The sequence below is a fragment of the Simochromis diagramma genome, unplaced genomic scaffold, assembly GCF_900408965.1.
Source record: "Simochromis diagramma unplaced genomic scaffold, fSimDia1.1 OVJJ01000596.1, whole genome shotgun sequence".
Lineage (NCBI taxonomy): Eukaryota > Metazoa > Chordata > Actinopteri > Cichliformes > Cichlidae > Simochromis > Simochromis diagramma.
Window position 1 is genome coordinate 11,136,492 of NW_024387245.1, and position 25,494 is coordinate 11,161,985.

Genomic DNA, 25,494 nt, shown 5'->3' on the forward strand with positions numbered 1-25,494 from the left:
GTATTTTTTTTTTTTTATTAATCTGCTGATAAATTGCATTATTATAGCTCAAATTACTCAGCAAGAAACTAAGATAATTGGTTACAAAGCTAAAATAATACAGTGTGCACGATTTTGAAAATTGCCCCTACACATACTCATTATGTGGAATGACACTTTTGCGCATGTGGTCCTTTAAACAAATTTTTATCGTAGATATAACGACTAAATGCTGTTTTTTTTCACTTTGCAAATCAACACAAAATGATTGCCACTTTAACGCAATAAATCTGTAAAAGGACACAGGGCACAATTTATTTCTGATTATTGCGATTTCCGGGACCCCCTCCCTCACGCCCTCTCCTGCCTAGTGGAAACACCCCTGAAAAGCCTTCAAGACAAGGCAAAGAATTTCCACAGCCTCTTAAGTGAAAATGAATGAATTTCTTAGGAACCACGCACCAGTAAATAACTTACTAACTTCATCACTGCAAACCCTTCACCGATCTTATTTCAGTGGTGTTATTAAGCACTGGTATGAGCAGCAGTGGTCATGTGCAACAATGGTGGGAGAACTGGAGGAAAAGAAGTAGTTCATGAGATCACAGCAGGGGGTCTCAGTCGGCCAAGTGTAGTAGTGCTTCACGTCATTGATGAGTAAAAGCACCACCTTTGGGACAGACGAGAGGCGGCATCTGTGCGCTGCTGGCGGCCGGGACAGACCAACCGGGACGCAGGAGTGAGGAGCGGCTCTGCGGGCTTTTATTTGTATTTTGTTTTTTTGAGCTTTCGGGCTTTTTTTCTTCTTCCTCACCCCTTAACTATGATTGTCGTTTCTCGGCGTTTTGCGATTTATGAAGGGCTTTGCAAACAAACCAGCAGGGACTTTTACGGTGTATTCGCCGTGCGTTTCGTCGGTATGAGACACTGATGAGCGTGGAGAGGACAGGATGCCCGCCAGCGGCGCCGACTCGCTGAAACCCAGCGCCTTCATCCCGGTGTGCACGGCCGCCTGCCTCCTGGTCGGCTCTTCCTCCCTGTTCTTCGTCTTCACGTAAGTACGAAAGAGTCACGGGAAACTGGTGTTTTACTGCACGGATCATTCAGCTGAGCCATGCATTCAGACACCTGTCATCCACAGCTACTAAATATCAAATAGACCTGTTTAAGCGTTAGAAAAATATCACACATACCCCCAGTGTCCTCTCTGGCACAGCTAAAGATTATTAAACTGAATGCAATTTACTCCACTTTTATTCTCCCGTTTTTAAATTAACATTTTATTTTGAAAATCCAAGAAGCTGTTAAAAAAAGAGCAAAATTTCCTCTCCTTTTCACTGTCTTCACTCTGCTGGCAGACCCGACGGGGCCGCTAACATCTGACCTGGTTAGCTGGCAGTTTGGACTTGGGTCTGGGTGCCTGCCCGGTGCACCCTAAGGACCCAAGTGTGAGCACAGTTACTTTACGGGATAAGCCACCCACAATCAGCATGTCTCAGTGTGTCACCGTGACCCATATGTGTCATAAATTTAGCTAAAGGAAATCAAAAGAGGCTACCCCTCTTGCAAAAGCCCTGAAAATTCACTTCAAGGTTTCTCGCAATATGTGACAAACTAAAGAAAATATAGTTTTAAATATGCAATAGAGATGTTAGAGATGATGTTTCAGTCATACTGGCTTTGACCTATTTGTGAGGAAATTGAGGTTATGTCCAAGACTGAAAAGACTCCACCCAAGCCAAATTTGAATATAATATTCTATAATACCCTGAGAATCCAATTTAAACCATGACTATAAATTTGTGTAATTTGTCCAAACATTTCAAAGCTACACAGAGAACTACAAAGTAATACTAATGCACTAAATGATAAAGCTTTTCCATATTCATCATTGACTTTCTGCAGGCTCCCACATCATAGGCTATATGTCAGCCTTCTGACCCCTCAATCTCTGTAGCCATATCTGCCCTAGTTTTTCTCTCTATTCTCAGGCTGTGCACTGTTTCCACTGGAATCTGACACCAGATTGGGGGTATGGGATTAGATTCCTCTGGTTGATGTCATGTCATCCCCCATCTGGGAAAACCAAGTCTGCAATCTTTGAATTCACAATAGGTTATTTGGAGATAAGAGTCCGAATAAGTGAAAATGTTTACTGTAAATGTGAAGGGATAGTTTTGCAATTCCTTTTTCTTTGATAGTTTCCTGGAATATTTTTCCTGTGTATGTGACTGAAATGTTTTAAATATCCCTGCTTTAGAAGAATGTGAAAATTAAATTCTTGCTCTCCTGTTTAAAACTATGCACCTTTAATCTGGTTAATCTGCAGAGATGTAGCTGTAGAAATCCGTGTGGGTGGATCAGCCACAACATTAAAACCATCTGCCTAATATTTTCGGTTCTTCCTGTACTTCTGAAGGAGATCTAATTATTTAGGGCATGAATAAGTGACCTTTAGGGGTGTCCTGTAGTGCTGGCACCAGAACATTGACAGCTGAACCTTTGGGTCATGTGTGTTGAGGAGTGGGGTCTCTGGTTTGTTTTGGTACACCTTGTGGATGGTCAGTTGGATGGGATCTGGGATTGTTGGAGGTTGGGGAAGACTGGGCTCTGCTCTTGAGTAATTTTTGAGATTTGTCTACACACATACATAGACACAGCTGCCATTAGGCCACCCACTGGTTTGTGAAGTCCAGCTTTTAAGCCTCAAGCCGAGCATTTTGGCCTTGGTGTGTTAGCTCAGATCTAACTTAAAAAACAAGGGGCATACAGTGGCACCATGTCACCCACAAGTTAGGCCCTCTTTAAAGCAGCGGTCCCCAACCTTTTTTGTGCCGATAAAATTTTCACGGACTGGTGATTAAGGTGTCGCGGATAAATAGAACTAAATAAAATGATACGACCAAGACAAACACTGTGGTATTTTGTAAATATAATAGTAAATGCGAATTCACTGTGTAATTGTGTAACTTTATTAGCAGCGTCCTCCTGAAATGCGCCAACAACATTGAGAGTAACATCCTCCTCTCTGCCCCTTAATGCTCTCTGGTCGCTATGGTAACGCGTAAATATTTCTTTCAAAATAAGACACACAACTACAACTCGGGAAAAGACTGAGTTAACCATAAAACCCCCCGAAAACCATAAATTTCAGCCTCAACTCTCCCATCTGGGGGTGAGGGGAGGAAAACAGGACAAAAGACACACTGTGGAAGAGAGTCAGAGATTAATAATAACTAATGATTAAATGCAAAGTTTTTTATTAACACACACACAGTGAAAAGAGCTGAGTGAAGAAGAAACATTCAGTGCATCATGGGAAGTGGGAAATGCATTGGCTTCACCTCTCACACACGGAAGCCATGTCCTTCTTTTATATACAGTCTATGGTCACATTGTACAGCTGTGTGAGGTTGGTGCTGTTGGAGCATCATTCCCATTGGTGGGTGGGGTGCAACAGTGTTTAAGTGGGTGCTGCATATCAAAGTAAAATCAACTGCAATGCTCAGTGTTTTTTGATGCTGGGGCTGATCATTGTCTCTGTATTGCATTCTTATTATGGAGTGTTTTAATGTGGAATGATTTCCTTTATTCAGAAGTTTTTAAATGTTAGAATACAGAGATGTTACAAACGGGGAAAACTCTTCAGGCCTGAGACGTATAGAGACATAGAGCTCATAGGCCAGAAACTCTTGAGCATCCCTGCAGACCATCTATATCCTATGAGAGAAAAAAGAAGTCGATGAACTCCTGACATGATAGATTGAAAAGAGACTGCTTAATTGGGACTGCAATGCCAAACCAGCAAAACTAGGACACTGCAAGTGATTGAAAGTGAGTGCAAGTCAGCTGAAGCGACCTTATAACATACACTTTTAATTAATTATCACATTTCTGCAGAACAGAGATCGACATATTCTGACCACAGGACCTCTGAATCCCACAGACTGTATCCCAATCTTTAGATAAACAACAAAACAATATGTCTGTCTTACCGACCAACAGTATAACATTTTGTTATTATTTGTGCAATTTAATGTAAGTGTCTAAAATGCTCTTCTAGCTGTGCGGTCGTACATACTGCATGCAGCTAAAGCAGACTTAAAGGTCACTCACAACTGCCTTAAGCAGAAACATCTTGTTTGAGGAATAAACAGCAGACACTGAGTTTTGTGGACTGCCGGTTAAATAGCTTGTTTATCATGTATTTTTTCCTCGAAAAGCAGAGATGGACAGGTGCTGCACTCTGTTCAGCCCGTCCCCTGTAACACTGAATCAAAGGGACATCGTTGTCATCTGCCATAACATCATCGTTTTGGTTCCTGTGAATCATGGAAACACACAGTAGTTAGAGAATACCAACCAGGACGGCCTTGCACCCTTGAAGTTATGTCCTTTGTGTGTGCTCACGTGCACATTCACAGTATCATTGTTCATGTTTTTAAAGTGTTTTTAGCTTTTAAACCAGAGCAAGGTGACATGAAAATTCCTCTCCAGAAATCGCAGTTACCCTGCAGCCACATCTCCTTTCATCTGCTAATATTCATGCAATTATCAGCGTCAGCAGCTCTCTATGAGCATTAGCAGTACGAGCATGCATACATTCATTTCTGTTTCCAGTCGGGCTTTGGGAGTGTCAGAGGACGACCTTTATATCCGTGGCGGCTCCTTTGTCTTCCTTTGCCTGATAAAATTCACCAGTTAACCGGTTTCCTGCTTTTGTTCCTCTGACCGTGAACTTTTGTTTGGGTCAGTGTTTTAGGTGTGGTGCATTGTTGAACACTGCCAGACCACCAACAAAGAGCAGAAATGAGAAAGTGCAGCAGAAATCCCCCTTGTGCTGTGTTCCACTCTGCTAGGATGCAAGCATTTTTGCATTGACAAATACTGACATTTAAAAAAGCTACAGTTGCTTAAATGGGCCCCTAACTCCAAAAATACTGGTTTTAAATTTCTCAAGATCTTGCATGTGATCTGCTTATTGTATAGCAGTTGACTATTTCACAATAGTCAAACGAAGACAGTTATAATATGCTTAACGCTTAAATAACTTACACAGTAAAGACTTTTCAAAGTTGGCTGATCACCTTCAGCCTCTCACGGTCATACTAGACCAAGTTTATGCTGCACCACCGAAACCTTTGAGTGTACTGATCCCATTAATCTGACATTTTATTGATAAATTGCTATTTTAAGTTTCTCACTGAAATTCAAAACACCAAGCTAAAGGTGCAAAAATGCATTCACACTGCGTGTGGAGAATGTATTCACGAGCGGCATTTTCTGCACGGCTATTGTCTCTAGAAATCTGACAGATTATGATGTCATTTATGTAACTGCAGCGCTCACAAAAGGAGCCCTGGCTACTGGCAGTAGTGAAATTGCAGCTTGACCGACTGAGTGGTGTCTGCCGTGCCACTGACCCACTGCAGGGATGAGCGCAGTGTGCAGATTGCAGAGCAGCTTACTGTTCTGCGTGATTTAATAGCGCCCCTGCCCAGACTGTTTCATTAGGTAGGGCCTGCGGCGTAATAAACTGTCCCTCCCTGCGGTCCAGATGGTCTCAGATCAATTGGTGGATGCATCCACATTACAGTCTGGTCCATATCTAGCTTCTCTTCGGTTAAAATGTGGTTCGTGCTTGTAATTTAAGAGATAACTGCAAATGACAATGAGCAGTGTTACTCTGCTTAACGTAACCAATAAACTATGACAGTTTAAGGACATGTAAAACATGACCACACTATGTGAGAAGAACTTGGACACAAATCCCTAAAAAACTACGTGGGCTGGAGGCTCGTATTCTGCTCCTTAATGTTTTTCTCACATATTTTTATATTTTAAGATTCAAATCTTTTTATTGTGCGGCATTTTTTCATATCTCAAAAGATGTGTTTTGCTCTGAAAGCGCTGAGCAAAGATTGCAAGTTTTGTGAGAAGTTCCCTCACAACAATAAATGTAGTGGCTTTATGTCATGTTATAGAATATATAGTATCGTGCTGTGTGATATATGGTCGCCTTGACTGCGTATTCTGTGTGTTAAGCATCTGATGTGAGGAATCCACAATGAACTGGACTGACAGAAATTGTCTGTAATCCAGAGTTCATAATCCAGGGATTACTGTGTTTGCAGCTGGCATGGCATCAGCAGGCATTCCTCCTGCGGGGCGAGACCCCTCCCCCACCCCTGCCCTAAAACCAGCCTGGGTGTGGGTTTGGTGGGTAGGTTGAGAGGGGGGTTTGGGGATTGGAGGACTCTTAATTTTGTGGCGTTTTCACTTTAAATCAGACTTCGTTTTTAATCAACTATGTTCCATGAAGTCATGTTCGAAATAAATAAATAAATAAATCACGTAACCTGTTTTGACACGTTTTCCCTTTCAGTCCTAAAAGATACATCATATTATAGTATTTTATTATTGATCTGAACCCATACTGATAAATCCATAAGCAAAAGACTCATAGATTAGATAGTCCAATCAACTGATGTTCAATCAAACACTGCTAACATAATCCAGTGGATATTAGTCTCTCTCTCGCTCTAATCTCATGCAGTAGAGTAGAATCATTCACAACGGTTTTAATTAGTTAGTAGCGCTCATAGTTTGCAACATTTTATGCAATTAAACAGATCAAAATCCAACTTAACGTTAAATCCGCCAAATCTTCTTTTGACATTTTTTCTGTCCATTTAATTGCTTATTATAGTTATAATATTAATAGTTATATCCATATGAGTCACCCTTTATTGTAGTTCTCTGTCTAGTAGCAGTGTGCAGGCTGTGGTTAGAGGGCTGAACATTTAATGAGTTAGTAGGGTAATTATCTGCAGCTTTTTTTGTTTTGCCTCATCACATAGACACTAACGTTCACATCATTGTGCTGGGATCAGGGATGTCGCGGTGGCCGTCGTTCTATTTTCTGACTTTTTAAAGAGTAAACGATTCAAAAGTAATCGACAGATTATTCGGTAATGAAAGTTACCTATCGTTCAAACCCTGCTGTGTAACGAGGCACAAGGTGCAGAAAGATTCTGTGCAAGGAGAGACCTCCATCGTTTAATCTCCTGTTGTGGGCACTGCTGAGCACACGCTAATACATGCTTATCTGTCACTGTAAACAATTACTTTTGGAATCCACAGCTCTCATCACAATAAATGGGATGAAGATGATCCCTTACAATCGTTTTCTTTTTTTAAAATTTTGATAGCTGCGTTAAAATTAACCTCTAAGTGTTGGATGCTTGCAGGGCTCAAAAACACCCATCCAGTTATTACAGCTGGAATTTGGATTTGCATAAGTGCAACTGCAGGAAATAGTGTTTATGAATATTCTCATGTGTGTGTTTGTGTTCAGGTGCCCGTGGCTGGCTGTGACCATCTGCCCTGCGGTGCCGCCATGCTGTGCCGTCCTTTTCCTTTTCGTGCTGGCCAACTTTACCATGGCAACCTTTATGGATGCCGGCGTGCTCCCAGTGGGTTAGTAATCAAAGCGAAGGGGTCATGTTTATTATGTTTACAGCAGACTAGATCACTAGTTTATTTGGGAGTTTTATTTTAGCAACTTCACATCTTGTTTCCCAGCCAGCGAGGATGAAGACAAGGATGATGAGTTCCGCGCTCCGCTGTACAAGAACGTGAACGTGAAGGGCGTCCAGGTGCGGATGAAGTGGTGCGCGTCCTGCCATTTCTACAGACCTCCACGCTGCTCCCACTGCAGCATCTGTGATCACTGTGTGGAGGTGAGCGGAAGAAAAACTAGATGATTGAGAGGGTAAAAAACCAAAAAACACAAAAACAAATGCGGTGGGAAATTGAAATGGAGGAATTGTGTGATAAGGGTGTGGAAGGCACGGAGGGACAGATCAAGAGGGAAAATGAGTTGTTGCTTCTGAGTGAGTGTAGCAGTGTGTCGGGAGGAAAGTCAATAAGGGGGATTTCTGCAGGGTGAATGATGGCCAGAGGGTGTTGGAGAGAGAGAGGGAGAGATCTCATTAATCAGGTTAATCCTTTCCTCAGATCCTTTGTGGACTCAGTAGAAATACAATTTGAAAAACGGGCTCAGACAGCATCTACTGAAAAGTATGTGTTTACAAAGCACAGCAGGTATTACTGTTCTATAGCTGCCTTTTTTTATTTTTTTCTCTCATTTTCTGTGTTTTTATTGTGCTGTGAGCTTTGTGTCTTTATATTTCTGTTGTGTAGCTCGCGTTTTATAGAATTTTCAGTGTACTTGGGTGCTTTTTGCATTTTAAAGGCCCTGTTTTGAATCAGCATCGCAAATTAGCTTAAGCCATAAATGCTGCAGTACGGGATACTGTTTCATGCTACATACATACAAACTGTTCTACACCATACCAGCGAAAAACTGATTTTTAGTATTTTTCCCCCTTTCTCAATCTTTCAGGACTTTGATCATCACTGTCCCTGGGTGAACAACTGCATCGGGAGGCGAAACTACCGCTACTTCTTTCTGTTTCTCTTGTCACTGACTTTTCACATGATTGGTGTCTTCACTTTTGGCCTCATATATGTGCTGCACCACATGGATGAATTATGGAAGCTGCACTGCACTGTCACGTATCCTTATGCACACTCAATATATGTGTGCAGCTATCTTTGCTTGCATATTTTGACTATTTTGTCTAACTGATTCTAACTAGAAGTAGTTTTCCTTATCATTGCTTTTCCCAGTTTGGTAGTGATCAGTATATCAGGGCTGTTTCTGATCCCTGTCCTCGGTCTCACTGGATTCCACTTGTATCTGGTATCCAGAGGACGAACCACCAATGAACAAGTCAGTTTTTTCCATACATGTACATTACTGTTGAGAACATAGAAGCATATGAATGAAACTGAAGGACTTAATGATGTTGTATTGTACAATTCTGTGCAAAAGTCATATACTTCCAAGGAGCCAGACTTTTAATTTTTTTAAAGTTGTCTTGAGCAATAGTTCTCCATGTTTTCTGAGGGTCTTTCAAACTTTTCCTTTGGACAAGGGCTGATTGTCTTCAATTATTTTCAGTCCAGGGCTTTTAACTGACTATTTCCAGAGGAATGTTTCTTTTAAAAAATATTGTTAAGCCACTAAACAATGACCTATAAATTGTCCAAGTGTAAAAAAGCACCTAACTATCTACATAAGACAGACAACTTGGCAAAGAATCAGTTTTAAACTGTATCTGTGCTTTGTTACTAGCAGCTTGTGGCAAATGCACATCATTTGTTCCCATTTCTTTAGCCGAATCTATGAAAAATGCCAAAGATAACACAGTTTGACAAGCATAAAATAGTATAGAAGTACAGAAGAGGCAAGTCTAAAAACTACTTACAGCAGATGGAGTATTAAGTATCATAAAGTCAGGTCTGTATGAAATAGGTGAAAATATAGCAAAGCACTGACACAGGACCTGAGAGATGCATCTGACCCTTCAGCTGATCCATTTGCTGTTCACTGAAGCCTAATCAGAAATGGTCTCAGTGCAAGGCTGGCTGTCAAGAAGCCATTCTTAAGGAAGAGAAACAAGGTGAAAAGGCTGAGGTATGCCAGATTACACAAGAACTAGACTAGAAATCAGTGGCTGATGGAGTGATGAATCCACATGAGAAGTTGTTTAAATTGTCAATATGTGTGGAGGTCAGGAGAGAGGAACAAGACTGAGTGTCTACAGCTGTCTGCAAAACACGGTGGAGGCTCTGTCATGGTTTGGGCTGTATTTCAGCTGCTGGTGTTGGGAATAATCTTTACTGTTCAGCATGACAAAAACACACTGCTATTACTATAAAAGCATAGCTTGATATAAAAGCACACAACTGAACGCTATCAGTTATGGATCGGCCTCTTCAGTGGACCTCAACATTACTGAAGCAGTGTGGGATCATGTTGACAGAGAGCAGAACAAAAGACAGAATCAGCTTTGATGTCCTTCAGAGTCCTGGGGAACTATTACTGAAGACTGTGCTTCCATGTAGGTTTGCACATTTCAATAAATCTCTGCACCTATTTCCCATTTTCATAGCAAAATGTATGACTTTTGCACAGTACTGTATGTATACACGTAAAAACTCTAATATACTTCCTCATATTTTCACAGGTAACTGGAAAGTTTCAGGGAGGAGTAAACCCTTTTACACGTGGCTGCTGTAACAACTTGGAGCATCTAGTTTGCAGTCCCATTTCTCCAAAGTAAGAAACGTTCTCCTCCTACATCTTCTGCTTAATTTAAACCTTTAAACTAACTTTGTTTTGCTGTCTGTCTTTGTCCTGGGACACCAGGTACACAGCAAGGCCCTGTAGGAAAGCAGTCATCCACATTCAGCCTCCGTTTTTGAGGCCAGAAATTGAAAGGCAGATGCCAGTGAAAGTCAGAGGCAACGGGATACAGAGTCTCCAGAATAAGGTAAGCACGAAGAGCTTAATATTTTCACACACTTGTCAAGTGATATATGATGTATGAGCTATATCTCTCATGTCTCTGGCTTTTTTTTTCTTCTGCCAGCAAACCTCAACCGGAGCTGTCAAGCTGTCAGACATCAAACAACCGAAAACTCCACCGCCGCTGCCTCCGAAACCAGACCACGGTCTGTTGAAGAGCCAAGTAGCTGCCATGGATGGTAATTTAAAATGACACATATGTTTATATCCTGTGATAAGCATGCATCTGTAAAGTGAAGCGGCCACATTTTTTGTAACATTTTTTTAATTAAGTAAGAGAAAAGGGGGACACTTTGAGGACTTAATTATAATTTGATAAATAAACATGTACTGTTGGATTGTGGGCTCATACTCTTCTTCCTGTGCATACTGCAATGATTACTGCACCAAATGTGCAATAATTACATCTTAAAAGGTTTTTTTTTTATCAAGTCTTTTTTAAAAAGATACATCTTCTGTTATTGGAAGTACTTTTGGTTTTCGAAATCGGTAAAATGGAAACTTGTGACCCACTTTTCATAGGTTTACATCTATATTATCTATCAGAGGGCTTTTGGCGTGTGTGCTTTAGAGAGATTATGGAAGTATTTAGAGACAAACTAATGCACTGTTGCTTTGTTTTTTATTTTTTTCCATGGGATTTGTTGATGATGAAAAGCCAAGAACTCCTTTAAGCCATCTTTGCTCAGATGCATTGGTGGTTTTATTCCATATGTTTGCTGTTGCATGCCATTAATCTGAAGCTGACTTCTTTTTTAGATCCGGGGCATCATAATAAAACAGTCCTTCCTGCATCTATTCCCACCGTGCCACAGCTACGACCTGTCCTTGAGGCTATATCCAGAGGATCATCGCCCGTTCCTCCAGAACAGGTGACTTTCAGAGTTTATTCCTCAGTATATAAGCCTTGGTTTTGATTTGTGTCTGAAAGACTCTGCTGTCTGTTTTGTATTGTTGTGCTTAAGTTGCTCAAGACGTCAGATCAGCAAGGGAGCAACAAAGGTCCTGACCTCCACTCTGAGTCTAAAGGAAGCCCTGTGAGATGCAGCCAACAGGCCAGCCTGCCTGTCCAGCCTTCCCTCCAGACCAGCGCTGTCTCCAGCTCGCTGCAGCTCAACTCTCTGCCGCTGAACTCCCGTTCTCTCACCCTGAAACACACCAGCCGCAGTGGCAGCAAATCCCAGCTGCCAGCCATGCATACTGACAATTTGGAATCCAGTCCCCTGCCTGGCATCCTGTCCTCTTCCAGCCTGCTGGCCAACCACAACACCAGCAGCAGCAGCAGCATCTCCTATGATAATGTCATTCCTGCAGACCCTCAGGCCATGGCTCAGAGAGGGGCCCCTCCAGTCAGCTACCCCCATCACTTTATGACCCTGGGCACAGACGGGAACTTGCAGCGGTCGCATCCTCGCACATACAGTCCCGTGTTTATGGGCATCAGCAGACAGTCTCCTCAGCCTCGAGATCCCTCACCTTCTTTGCAGGGTCTAACCTCCAGGGATGCCTCGCCTTCTTTCCAAGGTTTTATTCAAAGAGTCCCTTCTCCTGCTTTCCAAGGGCTGTTGCCAAGAGACCTTGCATCCCAAAGCGTAATGTCGCGAGATGTCCCACCTTTGGGTTTGGCGATGCGAGATGCTGCTTCTCAGAGTCCTCGAGGTAGTCTTCGGGATCTCATTCCTCCAGACATGACACCTCCGCTGTCTGCTGCTGCGCGCTATGATAACTTTTCAAAAGCCATCATGGCTTCTATTCATGAGAGACGGGAGCTGGAGGAGCGGGAGAGGATGCTCCGTCGCCAGGTCAGGACCCAGGCGCTCTTCAGCCCTGATATGGGGATCTATGACATCCCAAGCAGGAGAAGTTTACCACCGGACAACATTCGACCTCCGGGCTCCCGGGGACCAACTCCGCCAGCCTACGGCTCCAGGGAGTTTCTCATGAGTACGGGCGTCCTAGGTTACAACATCAGGACCTCACCTCTCTCCAGCTCGTCCACATCTTCTCTCACACATGGTCCAAAAACCTCCAGCTCTCCTCTGCAGAATAGCAGCAGCAGCCTACAAAGCAGGGGCAGGTCTTCCTCTCCGGCCTATTACCCTCCCGAGAGGCCGGCCCCAGGCTTCCCTTCCTCTACGTCCACCCTGCCCCGCTTTTCCTCTTCCTCAACCTCCTCTGCCCCCCTGTACGCCTCCTATGCCAACACGAAACGTTCCTCTCTCCCATACTCCGGCGAGGGGAAAGACTCTGTCACTTTGGGAGCCCTGAAATGAAAAAAGAAAAGAAGAAAAGAGTCATGTTTCTGGTGGTGTGAATGACTCATCTATGCAGCGTTAGTCTCAGTCTTCACAGCTCCGCAGCGTGTAAATAAGAAGCCATTTGGGACTTCCCTTTGTAGGAGGGTGTGGGACAAATAAATACACAATGATGGATACACATAGAAACTATATTCTTGCAAGGTCATGTAAGTTTGAACAAATAAATAAAAAAAACAACCCTGTGAATCTCAGGATAGCTGTGCCTCCTCTTACAGACAGAGGGAGCTCTATAAACTCAGAAGAGCTTTGTGAAGAATACAGATTAACTTATTTGTTTGTATGTCATTTGATAATGCTTTTGTGAAACAGTGTAACAATACACTTTGCCTCCTCCTGAACAACAAAAAAAGAAAACTCCCTGTTTAGTAGAATTTTGTAGCTGTTTATATGAATAAACCTATTTTGTAATTTCCACTTATGTTATTTATTTGTGATGTGAATTGCCACTAAAACACCATCCAGGGTTCCAGCAGTTCATTCAGTATAAAGGGTCTCACAATAATATTTCGCTATAAATTATAAAATTCTTCTATAATACTAAAAAAAACGTGGATATACTCATAGGAACCTATAAAATGAGCAGTTGTGTCTCTACTGCCAGCCGTGTTTGGGCCAATCGAAACTCTGCTATGACTGCGACACATCACGTCACAAGCAAAATAACGGTATTTCCAGCAGGACGTGAGAATAAAGTGCTTTACTTCCCTTCTATGTAAAGTTTAACCACACCTGCTATAAATGAAAGCCTGAAGAGTGTGTAATAAAACTGAAAAAGGCAAAATAAATAAAGATAATAATAATAAAAAACCTCACGCTTTAATAGAAATTGCTAGAACACATATTTGCTTAGCAATGATGATAATACAAGGATAAAAACATATTATGAGTCCGTAAGGAGTGCGATAGGTATATTAGGGTAGTGGCTCCATACTGCCACTCTCTGCACCAAATTTGTGCACGGCACCCTCTAGTGAACAATTTCAGAAGGAGGCATAATGTTCAGCTAGAACAGCATGATCCAGCAGATGATGCAGTTTTGGGTAAAATGCCAGAAAACAGCATGATGATGTCTATGTCAGGGGCTACGAGTAATGGAAAAGACCATAGGAAGCTCTAGCTCAAATGCAGTTTTATTACACAGTACGAGTGGGTCACATTAAGTTAATTAGAAAGAAAAAAGAAATGTCACCAAGACTTCATTCATCTGCAAGAGGTGGTGTTAATGCTTCACAAGCATCAGATGAAGAATCAAGTGACAGATTTTTCTATGTTTTTTCTGCTTCCGACAGCTTTAACGGGTCCGTTCTTCTGGTCGACCTTCAGCGTCAGAGCAAACTTATGACTAATTCAGTGTTTCTGGCAGAAATATTTCTGATAACAGGAACTTTTACTATGTCCAGCCCTGATAGACTGTCTTTGTTTAGGCAATAAATGACAAGATTCAATGCTCTGAGGCCAAGTTTTCAGGTGAGTTATTGTTGCGTTTGACCTCAGGGCGGACAGAAGTGCAAAGATGACAGAAAGTCTTGAAAGGCCTGAATGATTTAAAGTGCTGGCAAGAACTTCCAGCACTGCTGACAGATCTCTCACCAGTGTGGTAAATTCAAAAAAGCTCACGCTTCGCAGCTTAGTTAAAGACCTGACAACAAAAGACGTGAAACATGACACATACACACACAAAAAGGAAGCCTCTCCATTACGGTGCCAGAGTGCAACAATTAAAATGTAAACAACATTGTTAGGCAGTCATCAGAGTGCTTGTTATTGGAAAAAATGTCTAACACGTTTACAGATTGCATTACACAGCCTTTTCTGTGAAGACTGTGAAGATGACAGTGAGAAACTCAGAGGGAGGAGGATGACAGACAATGTCGGGACCTTAAAAGCAATGCGAGAATCCAGGAGGAATATGAATAAGCTGCAAATTATACGAGTCACTGACATATTCTTGTCAAGGAGCTGCGAACCAGTGCTCCATGCCACTTTTTAGAAGTGCGCTATTATTTATTTGCAGTAGCAACAAATGTGCAGCAGTGAAACGTTGCAAAACCCAACACTACAGTCGTAAAAAGCCATAAAAGACTCAATCAGGTCAATCGTGACGAGGCATTTCCAATTCCTCTTTAAAAGCCTTTTCAGCTTAAATGTAAAAGGATCGGGTTATTAAATATCACTTTTTTAAGATAACAGGCACATTTCTTCTCTGAAGCTCTGATTCGGGTTTATACTTGCTGTTTCCTTGGCTACTAATGTAAGAGCTAGTAGGCAGCGCTCTTTTAATATGTAAACACTGAGCTGGCTAAAGTTTAAAAAGGTGAAGCTTCAGAGTATGTAAAGTAAAACAACCCAGTGAGGACTGGTTGGATGTGTAGCAGTAGGTAAAAAAGAGCTTCCTTGGCAGCACCTCAAAGCAGTTAAAGATGCAGACATGATCAAGACGACCTGCTGAAGTTCAAACAGAGCATCAGAATGGGGAAGAAATGTGGTTTAAGTGACTTTGAACATAGCATAGTTGTTGATGTCAGATGGGCCTGTGTGAGTGTTTCAGATTTTCACCACACAAACACCTCTAGGGTTTACAGAGAATGATCTGAAAAAGAGAAAATATCCAGCGAGCAGCAGTCCTCTGGGTGAAAATGTCTTGCTGATAGCAGAGGAAAACGATCAGACTGCTTTGAGCCGTAAGGAAGGGAACAGTAAATCAGGTAACCACGTGTTACAATCACAGTATGCAGAAGAGCATCTCTTGAAGCATCTTGAAGGCTACAGCAAGCAAAGACCACACACTGATGTCAGCTAAGAACAGGAAACAGAGGCTACAATTTGCGCCGGTTCACCAAAATTGGACAATTGTTCAGCTAAGACTTGGTTTCTGCTGTGATATTTGGATCATAGGGCCAGAATCTGGTGTAAACAACATCAAAGCATGGATCCATCCTGCCTTGTATCAACAACACAAATTTCAGGTTGCTGGTGGCGTAATGGTACGGAGGATAGTTTCTTGTAACACTTTGAGCCCAACTGAGCCTCGTTTTAATGCCATGCACAGCCTACCTGAGTGTTGTTGCTGACCACGTCCATCCTTTTATGACAACAGTTGGTTGAGGAATGTTTTTAGCACCTTGTTGAATCGGTCCCATGAAAAATTAGCCAAAAAGTAAGGTACAAGTTGTACCTAATAAAGTGGCCAGTGAGTGTAGACTTTAATTGGATAATGTCAAGATTTTTAAAATGACAGTAATTGAGCTGCTGCCTTGTCTGTTCCACTCGGCAGATGTAGGCTGTGATGCATAGTTTTGTTTGCCAAATGAAAAGAAGATGAAAAAGGAAACAAATAAAATTTTTGTGGCTGAATTGAGATTTTTCTTTCCACTCTGGACAGATGTCGTTATGAAAATGTCTGGGAAACAGCGTGGGCAAACATCACATGTTTTTAAAAAATAAGACAGCTCAGCGCTGAGACGGATGCCACGGGCTTAAAAAGGAGAAAACGTTTCTGTTTCTGCTCCATTGAAACTTAAAACAATGGCATCAATCAACACACGAACAAATCTTGGCGACGATTTTCACACTTGGTCAGGTTTTGTTCTTAAGGATGGTTTAATTTAAAGCGCTAATGCCTTGTACTTGTTCAAATGTACATCAGGGACACAATGAAGCATCACAATCCCATTGTGACAGATGAGCACACAACACAGTAGCAGAAACCCACACATCACATCACATGCATGTGCTATGCATTTCATTTGAGGCTACATATCCAGAAGCATACATCATTCTTGTGGTTTTCATATTTTCCACTTTTCACCCTTTCGACTTCAAATCTTACTCATGCGTGTGCTGTAGAAATCACTCACTTTAATGAAATGCATTTGGATGCCATGATGTGATGTTTTTTCCTCCTTCGCTCTGTTGTTTTCTTGCTGTCTCGCCCTCCTCCCCCGTCTCCCCATCTCCAGCCTCCTTTTTTTTTCTAGCCGGGGGTAAAGTGATAATGACGGTAATGACAGGGATGCTGTGCAAAGACGGGATTGCAGGTCGTTGAGTTAGAGGAAAGGGATCAAAAGTATTCTGTGCAGGCTGTGTTGTCTGGAAAGCCCTCCATCTTACATCATGCTATTTTTACCGTGCATTGCAAACATGTCTGTCTAATCTACATCGTCTCAGCTTTAATCTCAAAGTGCGAAACTATTGCAGCTTGGTTGCTGTGCAAAAAAATAAAAACATAAACCCCAAATATGCATGCTGGCGGATTTAAATGACACATCCAACTTTAAACAGTCATTAAAGGGTTTGTGTGCACGTTGAAAGAGTTATTTGTTTCTGTAATTGTTTCCCCCGTAGAGTGAAGAGACGCACAACCCACCACGCCGGGTTTTTGAGCGCAGGCTTTTTCTCCTTTGTGCTTCCTCGGCTTTCTTATCAGAAATGTTTCGGTCTTATTTTTGTGTCAGTCAAAGCAGCAGTAGCTTCACTTTTTAGTGTCCCGAGCACCGCTTCTGCGTTAATCAAAAGAAAAACCCTAATTATATAACAATTAATATTCAGTACTTAAACTATTGAGCTGTACTCTGTAATATATGCTTTGTGCCTCTGGATAAATGCTTCTTTTCTGCAGTGCTGCTGGTCTTCTTACATACATGTTATGGGGACTCGTGCTAACCTCTTTACATGATCTGATTTGATCCCAATCAATCCGGAAGTCGCCTAAATCTTTGATGAAACTTCTTCAATTGCAGCTGACTGACCTACATTCGTGCCAATGACTGTGGAGCTGTATCTTCCTCCCTCTCTCTCTATTTCTTTCCACCTCATTGATATGCCTGATGATCAGAGGCATCGCTGAACTAGCTGATTGTCATTTTCAGCTGCAGTGGCACTGATGCATTTCATTTCCCTCCCCGGGCTCTCTGTTGGTGTGATTAAGAAGTCGCTGCAGTGACACTCGACAAGGAGGATTTGGATTAATAGCAGCACTTGCTCTTTTTCTTTGTCAGACAAGGGCACATTTTATAATATTTACATTATTTATAAAGTCACTGGGAAGGGGATGCCACGTAGCACCGCTTGAAGCAAAGTTGCTCTCCGTGCAGGTGATGCTGGGAGGCAGCTATTGCTGTTTCTACAGGCTGCCAACGGGGCGCAGCATTTAGTCAAAGTGAAAAGTCAGGACACAAGGTAAAGCTTTGCCATCTATAGTCTGAAGACAGACTCTCAGTCTGACAGGAGCCCCTCTAGAAGCAGTTTTTAAGTTTTAAGTTTCACTCGCTGAAAATAAATGTGTAGATCATCTTTAAATATTTGAATATGAAAATGAAAGCTGACCTTTCGCTCCTGGAGCCGAATCGGTGACCTTTTCTGGTATTTCCAGCGTTATTATGTGCTCTGGGTGGCACCCACCATCTGAAATATGAGCAGCATTCAACACTGCTGGCACCAATTTCCTGTGCTTTTTTTTTCTTTTTTGTAAACTCTTGTAGATGTTTTGTCTCGGTATTGAAATGAATTAGCCTCAGCTGCACATGCCAGCTGAACAGAGCAGAGGTGGGTAGTGCGGGGGTTTAATTAGGACAGAAGTCTGCATTGAACGTGTGCCTCTGTGCGGCTGCAGGAAAAGGTTGTGAAATGCCCCGCTGAGCACCAAAGACTGTGTGGGCATTTCATTGCAATTAATGTATCACAATACACAGTGTAATGTAATATGTTTTCTTCTCTGTGGGTGTTTGTCAGCAGACCCTTCTTGCTGCACTGTACTGCTCAGCCTCAGTGTGTTTGTGTGTATAGATTATGGGCAGCAATAATTACATTCATCTCTGCCATACTGTAGAAGCAATTTAGTAGCCTTCATCACATGCACAGCAGCCACAAACGGCATTATTGAAACTTAAAGGTGGTGTGTGTGACCGCAGAAGTGTGCGTGTGTGTGTTTCAGATGAAGTAATAAACAGTGCAGAACAGGGTTACTATTCACTCTTTACTTTAGAAAACATAGTTTCATGTGCATATTTGCGTAAAGGTGTGGGAAATTAATAAAAGATGTGAGAAAATCTATGAGATGAAGATATTTCCTGGTATAACAGTTGGTCGGAGTCTTGGCAAATGCTCATATATTAAATAGATTCTAAGCACTCAACAATGACCTTAACTGATACTTTGTATTCGCCACAAAGGGTCCCTGGGTTTCTGAGTTTCAAGGAAAGTCTTGTAATTCATCAGTTTGTGACAAAAGATTAAATTGCACTTGTTAGACTATTAAACTATCATAAAAGGCGTGAAAAAAAATCGTTAAACCTTGAATCTGTGGAAAGTTTTAACCCTTTCATGTTGCGATTCTCAAAGAGGGACTTGTTTGAATGGCCTGTTTGTGCACAAAGCTGCAAAGGGTAGAATTAAAAAGGTTTCTGATTTGTCATAGTGCAGTGGTAGTGTTATAAAACAATGCAGCTCAGTACAAACATCTATTTATCTGACCCGAGTATGTAAAATAACGCATTTACCTATAAACACAGATTGCCCCAGTTTTCAGTGATTTGTCTTTGTCTGATAGATGTGCAAACTGGATACAAATTTCTGCATATAGTGCTGGCTGTTGTATTTTTAGCAACGATAGAGTCCAGTTTTACATTCTGTTCCCAATTGCACTCATTGAATAAAGAAATATTGGAGACCATGGAAACAAAGAAGAGAGAAATCTCCTATTTATCTCAGAAAGTCAGTTCTCGCATTTCTAAACAACACAGCAAAATGATGGATTATTTAAACTCTCATAAATGTACTGCAGTCTTGCTATTATGATCTGAGATGTGCTTCAGGTTTAAGAGCAGTGTATCCCTTGGAAACTAAAGTAGAGTCACTGAATACAAAACCACACTGATAGCTGAATTCTTGTCTAGATGCATGGTGCAGTTTTCCACCATGATCCACAGACCCTGAGGGGATACTGCGAGACAGGTTGATGAACGTTAAAATAATGTGGCTGTTATTGCATTAATCAGGGTCACTGAATAAAGAAGTATAAACATAAAACATGGGAAAAAATGCAAAAAGCATTTGCAAAGTACCAAAGACACATGAATAAATATGGCGAGGGAGGACAGTGAAAATTTCAATCTAGTCCATGGACTAACACAGTATTCAATTTTTATGTATATAAATATATACCTGTGTAAGGCATATGCAATGTTTATGGAAGTCTATGGAAAATGGGGGATTATAGTTATAATTTTATTTCAAGTGCTTTAGCACGGCACAATAACCTACTTTTCCCTCCTTTTTTGACTTTTTATTTGCATAATATCTAATATAAATACACTGACCTGTCAATAAAAGTTGTACACTTGAATATTTCATTAGACAGGCTTTAGCTTTCATGGTGGCACACATTCGCTGTGGCATCGTTTCAATTAGCTGATGCAATGTCACAAGCTTGTTTTACCAAGATCTGCCACCGACAATTGGAGAATTGGGCCGCTGTGTAAAGTCTTCTCCAGCACATCCCAGATATTCTCAAATTTCCAATCCTCTGAGTCTCTTCGCTTGGCTGTGACTTCGCTGTGATTTTTACAGTTGACTTTTTACAATTTCAAGATTTTTTTCCAGACCACATCTCTTCTTTGAATCTGCCAGTTCAAAATGATTCTTCCAAGTTTTAATAATGCACTGATAAGCTCTTAATCCAATATTTAGTTCTGCACCCTCCTTCGATTTTCCATTTACTTGATGCAGGCTAATAATGTGGCCCTCCTGAAATCGAGTAAAATCTTTTTCAACCCACCAGATATGCATTCAAACATAATTAAATAATCTGTTGTCAGCAACAACTCCAGTCATTATTCAGTGGTATACTTTCACTTGCTTAGTTAAATCCAGGCGGTGGTTTTACCACACAACACAAAACAAACCCACCCATTGAAAAATGTTTATTTAAGCAAAAAATGATCAGTCCAAGCTGGCCAGAGTGAGGCACTAATTAGGGGCAGCTCTGCTATGCTGATGACACCCAGGTTTATATCTATTTAAAGCCAAATGCTGCTCTCCTCTCTCTACCAGCTGTTTTCAAGCAAATTGTAAGTCTTGATGTCATTTTTGACAGTACAGCCTCCTTTGATGGTGTCACACCCCATCTTTATGCACCTGTTCCCCTGTTGATCAGACCTTGATTTCTTTTTTTCTTGTCACAAATAAAAGTCTTGAATAAAAGTACCCAAGAAAAAACATAATATTAATATAAAATTTCTTTAAAAACTGACAAATTGAAAGTATTTTCTTCAAAAATCAGCAAGCAGTCTTAGGTGTGTTGCATGTATTTTGCAGTGATTACAGCAGCAACATCATGGAAAATTCCTGAATGTTAATGTCCCCACACCCCCGCACTCTCTAATATTTAATGGCACTCTACAGTGTTTATGATCTGTTCACTAATTGATTAAACAAATAAAAATGCAGAGCAGCATCAAGACTTTGCTGATGCTATCGAGGAATTTGGTCATATTTCTTTTAGAATCAATAAATTCATGTCCCTTTTCAGTGTACCTGGACTACAGGAAATACTTTTATTTTGATGTTATTCTTAAGTAGGTGATTTATTTCCTACACATGAAATCTTTTAGCAACACCATTTCACACCCCCACGTGCTGTTTTATCAACAGCTGCTGAAGTATTGACGTCTGCACATGTTTGAGCTGGACTTTGCTGTCTGGGTCAAAGCAGAGAAAACTAATTTATTTAGCTCATGTGGCTTATTTATTACATCCTCATCCTCTTTTTTTTCTTTTGCTGCTACTGTCATTATGTTTTGCTGTAGTACTGGATATTTATTTGGTGCTTATTTTTAAATGAATGCCATGGTAGATGAATGACACCTGATGATTAAACATGTGGCAAACCCAGTGGAGGAAGGTCTCCAAACACTGAAAATGTCTATGGTAGTTGGTGTGCTGAGGCTCACATGGGTGAGAGAGGGTAAATGGTCACTTGGGGTTTGAATCCAGAAAGGCCACTTAAGTGGACGGACTGAGTAATGAGTTCACTGTAGGAGGGTTAATTCAGGCTGAAGTTAACGGCTGGAAGTTAAAAGCAGTTCAGTAAAAATGAAGGAGCCTGCAGGCAACACATGCTGTCACACTGAAAAGATGTGTGTATATCAGGTGGGTACAGACTCTTTGTGCCACAGCAGCTCTTACTGTCATTCAGCAGTGAAGCAATTTCTCTATTCAGCTTGTAGACAAAATAAAGAAAAAACTCCTTGAGTGAAATTTGCGGTTTAGACTTATTTAATGCTTATGCGCAATCTGTTGCAAGTTTAAGGTCTGAAATATGGAAAGAAGCCCACAGAAAAAGACAGATTAGTCTTGGCTCACAGATTAATACAGCTGGCATTCTGTACCCTTAAGTGTAGTAAAGTCAAAGTAATTTCCCAAAATTCACAACCTTGTAAATGTCAATAAATGTCATCAAATTCATTTTAAAAATGAAAAGGCCTCATCCATCATAATTCACATTTAAAGAGCTCAGCAGCGTCATTCTCTCACACTAACTCAAATTCATCTGTCACAAATATTAAATCTGGTCACTTATAACTTGAAATAGGCCTGAATATATTCATGTTTTTTTTAAACTAACTGGAACAAATTGAGACAAGGTTTGGTCAAGATGTAAGATTACGATTTAATAGGTGTTTGGTTTAAAGAGCACTCTCTAGGTTTGTGAGCTTTTAAAAAAATCCATCTCCGTCCCATTCACAAAGTTTTGCGCCATCTGCTAACTGACTAATAATCATGTGTGGATTTGTGACCAAATCCTCTCTGAAATCCTGCACCATACTTTTCTTTGTCATGATCCCTGACGTGGTACCAGGATCTTGTGTTTTTATGGCTTGAATTTTTGTTTACTATTTGGTTCTTAGTTTTGTTTAATATTTTGATTCTGATTCTCATTCATTCCTTAGTATTTCAATTCTTTGATTATCTCATGTGTATAAATAGTCCTTCCCCCGAGAATTTGTCTTGTCATATGGTTACCATTCTGTTTGCTCACTTGGTTTTATGTTCTTTACTTTATTAAACTGTGTGTAGGACTTCATTAGTTTTGTTCATGGATTTTGCAAAATCCACATTGATTGACTTGTACGTTTATATCAGTCTGCCTCTTTGCACTCCTATCCAGACTCAACAGCTGTAATAGTTTTCATATCTACAGAGGATAGTGATAGTGAAGATTATTTTAGGGGGAAAAAATTGGCAACAAGGGCATGGAGTTCACTAGAGCTTCACAGGGTGCCACTGGAATCCTCTTCCACTCCTCCCTGATGACATCATGGAGCTGGTGGATGTTAGAGACCTTGCGCTCCCCCACTTTCCATTTGAGGATGCCCCACAGATGCTCAATAGGGTTTAAGTCTGGAGACATGCTTGGGCAGTCAAGTACCTTTACCCTCAGTTTATTTAGCAAGACACTGGTCTTTATGGAGGCGTGTTTGGGGTCGTTATCATGTTGGAATACTGTCCTGTGGCCAGGTTTCTGAAGGGAGGGGATCATGCTCTGCTTCAATATGTCACAGTACATGTTGCCATCCACAAATCCATTCCCTCAATTTACTATAGCTCCCCAGTGCCAGCAGCACTCATGCAGCCCAAACAATGACATCCTACCACCGTGCTTGACTGTAGGCAAGACACACTTGTCTTTGTACTCCTCACCTGGTTGCTGCCACACACCCCTGACCCATCTGAACCAAATAGGTTTGTCTTGGTGTCATCAGACCACAGGTAATCCATGTCCTTAGTCTGCTTGTCTTCAGCAAACTGTTTGCAGGCTTTCTTATGCATTATCTTTAGAAGAGGCTTCTTTCTTGGAGGACAGCCATGTGATGCAGTGAGTGGCGTACGGTCTGAGCACTGGCAGGCTTACCCTCCACATCTTCAACCTTTGCAGCAATGCTGGCAGCACTCATACATCTATTTTTAAAAGACAACCTCTGGATATGACACTGAGCACGTGCATTCACCTTCTTTGGTCGATCATTTTGTTTGTTCTGAGTGGAACCTGTCCTGTTAAACTGCTGTATGGTCTCGACCACCGTGCTGCAGCTCAGTTTCAGGGTGTTGGCAAACTTCTTATAGCCTAGGCCATCTTTTTTTCCAGATCATCAGAGAATTATTTGTCATTATGTGCCATGTTAGACTTCCAGTGACCAGTATGAGAGAGTGTAAGAGCAATAACACCAAATTCAACACACCTGTTCCCCATTTGCATGTGAGACCTTGTAAAACTAACTTGTCACATGACACGAAGGAGGGAAAATGGATAATTGGGCACAATTTGGGCATTTTCACTAAGGGGTGTACTCACTTTTGTTGCCAGCAGTTTAGGCAATAATGGCGGTGTGTTGCGGTATTTAGAGGGGACAACACATTTACACTGTTATACAAGCTGCACATTGACTGCTTTACATTGTATCAAAGTGTCATATCCTTAATATTGTCCCATTAAAAGATATAACAATATATTTACAAAAATGAGGGATATATATATATATATATATATATATATGGATGTTGCTTTGATTTTCTTTTGCATTTTTTTTTTAAATTTCATGAAAATGTTGTATTAAGCATAATCTGTTGATCTCTGAGACATAAAAACGAAGGCTCCTTTGGAAGAGCCACATGAGTGATTTTAGTAGATACTCCACTGATGTGTATATTTTAAATGAAATTGCACACGTCAGGTTTTTCACTAACAAAGGATTACGTGAATATGACAAAGAGGAAAGGATGATTGCCTTACTGTTAAAAGAAACACACTTCAAAGATGCAGATGTGTTAGATTAGAGAAGGACAAGCTGTAGACTGTGAAAGACTATGCAATATGAAAGATCAATGATAGCGATGGGTTCTCTTAAATCAATAAGACAGACAGCTGGAGAGCACTGGTCTGTGGATGATAGCAAATCATTTTTTATGTGAATTACTGCTGTCTCAGTACAAGTGGTCTGGTGGAAAATTGGAAGATGTCCTGGACTGCTTTTTTTTTTTTTTCATCTGAGAAAGTAAGTAAGACAGAGGACTTTATCATGATCTAGTCGAGTGGTGGATTATGCCTCAGATCAGCTGTGATATTCACAAAGGACATCTGCAATGAGTAACTCAAAATTTTATGGCGATGACACCTAAAAAAAAGGTGCAGCATTTACCTCACCTGCTGTTTTAGTGTGCTTTTTCTTTTTTTTTGTGGGGGGGGGGGGGGGGGGGCGCATATAAACTAAATGATAATGAATTGAGCAGGTAAAGAATGGGGTGGCTTTGCTGGCAGACAGTGATAGGCTGTGAAAAGGGGCTTGATTTGTTTGTTTCACTTTTCTGAGCTAATCTTTTAGTTCACTAATCACGGAGCCTGTTCCTCTGTCCAGTGCTGCATGCAGTGTTTAGCCATGCTACCATCCCTCCACTGCTCAAATCCCCCTTGTTCCTTGTTATGCTGCACATGGGTGACATAGTACTGAACTAGTGCGGGCTGCTCTGCTCCAGCTGCATCAGCTTGTGAGCCCACAGGGGATGGTGTGTAGCTGCATGTGTGTGCATAATACACACTTGTAAGTGTGAGTGCATGTGTGTACACGTGTTTCCTTGGACCAGAGCTGGCAGAAAATATTGGGGAGAGCACAGGGATTGCGGGGCTCTGCACTTACCTAAGCTCGGCATCACACAGTTGATTCAGCACCTCGCTAATAGCACACACATTAACTGCAGTACAGATCA

At 41.3% G+C, this 25,494-nt stretch overlaps 1 protein-coding gene across 1 annotated transcript; it reads left to right on the top strand.

The window, feature by feature from the left end:
* The first annotated feature begins 409 nt into the window (after positions 1-409).
* Positions 410-13,149, top strand: zdhhc8a (zinc finger DHHC-type palmitoyltransferase 8a). The gene is made up of 10 exons (XM_040000774.1): positions 410-1,033; positions 7,337-7,458; positions 7,564-7,721; positions 8,387-8,559; positions 8,674-8,776; positions 10,077-10,168; positions 10,259-10,382; positions 10,482-10,596; positions 11,177-11,289; positions 11,383-13,149. The coding sequence occupies exons 1-10, from the start codon at positions 930-932 to the stop codon at positions 12,688-12,690; spliced, it is 2,412 nt and encodes an 803-aa protein (XP_039856708.1). The 5' UTR covers positions 410-929; the 3' UTR covers positions 12,691-13,149.
* Positions 13,150-25,494: the final 12,345 nt, after the last annotated feature.

What these genes read in the sequence shown, in the direction of transcription:
- zdhhc8a (XM_040000774.1), top strand. Translation starts at nt 930, where the DNA reads ATGCCCGCCAGCGGCGCCGACTCGCTGAAACCCAGCGCCTTCATCCCG. An exon ending in TGCCGGCGTGCTCCCAGTGG is followed by an intron (nt 7,459 to 7,563) that starts GTTAGTAATCAA and finishes CTTGTTTCCCAG; the next exon opens with CCAGCGAGGATGAAGACAAG. An exon ending in CCAAGTAGCTGCCATGGATG is followed by an intron (nt 10,597 to 11,176) that starts GTAATTTAAAAT and finishes CTTCTTTTTTAG; the next exon opens with ATCCGGGGCATCATAATAAA.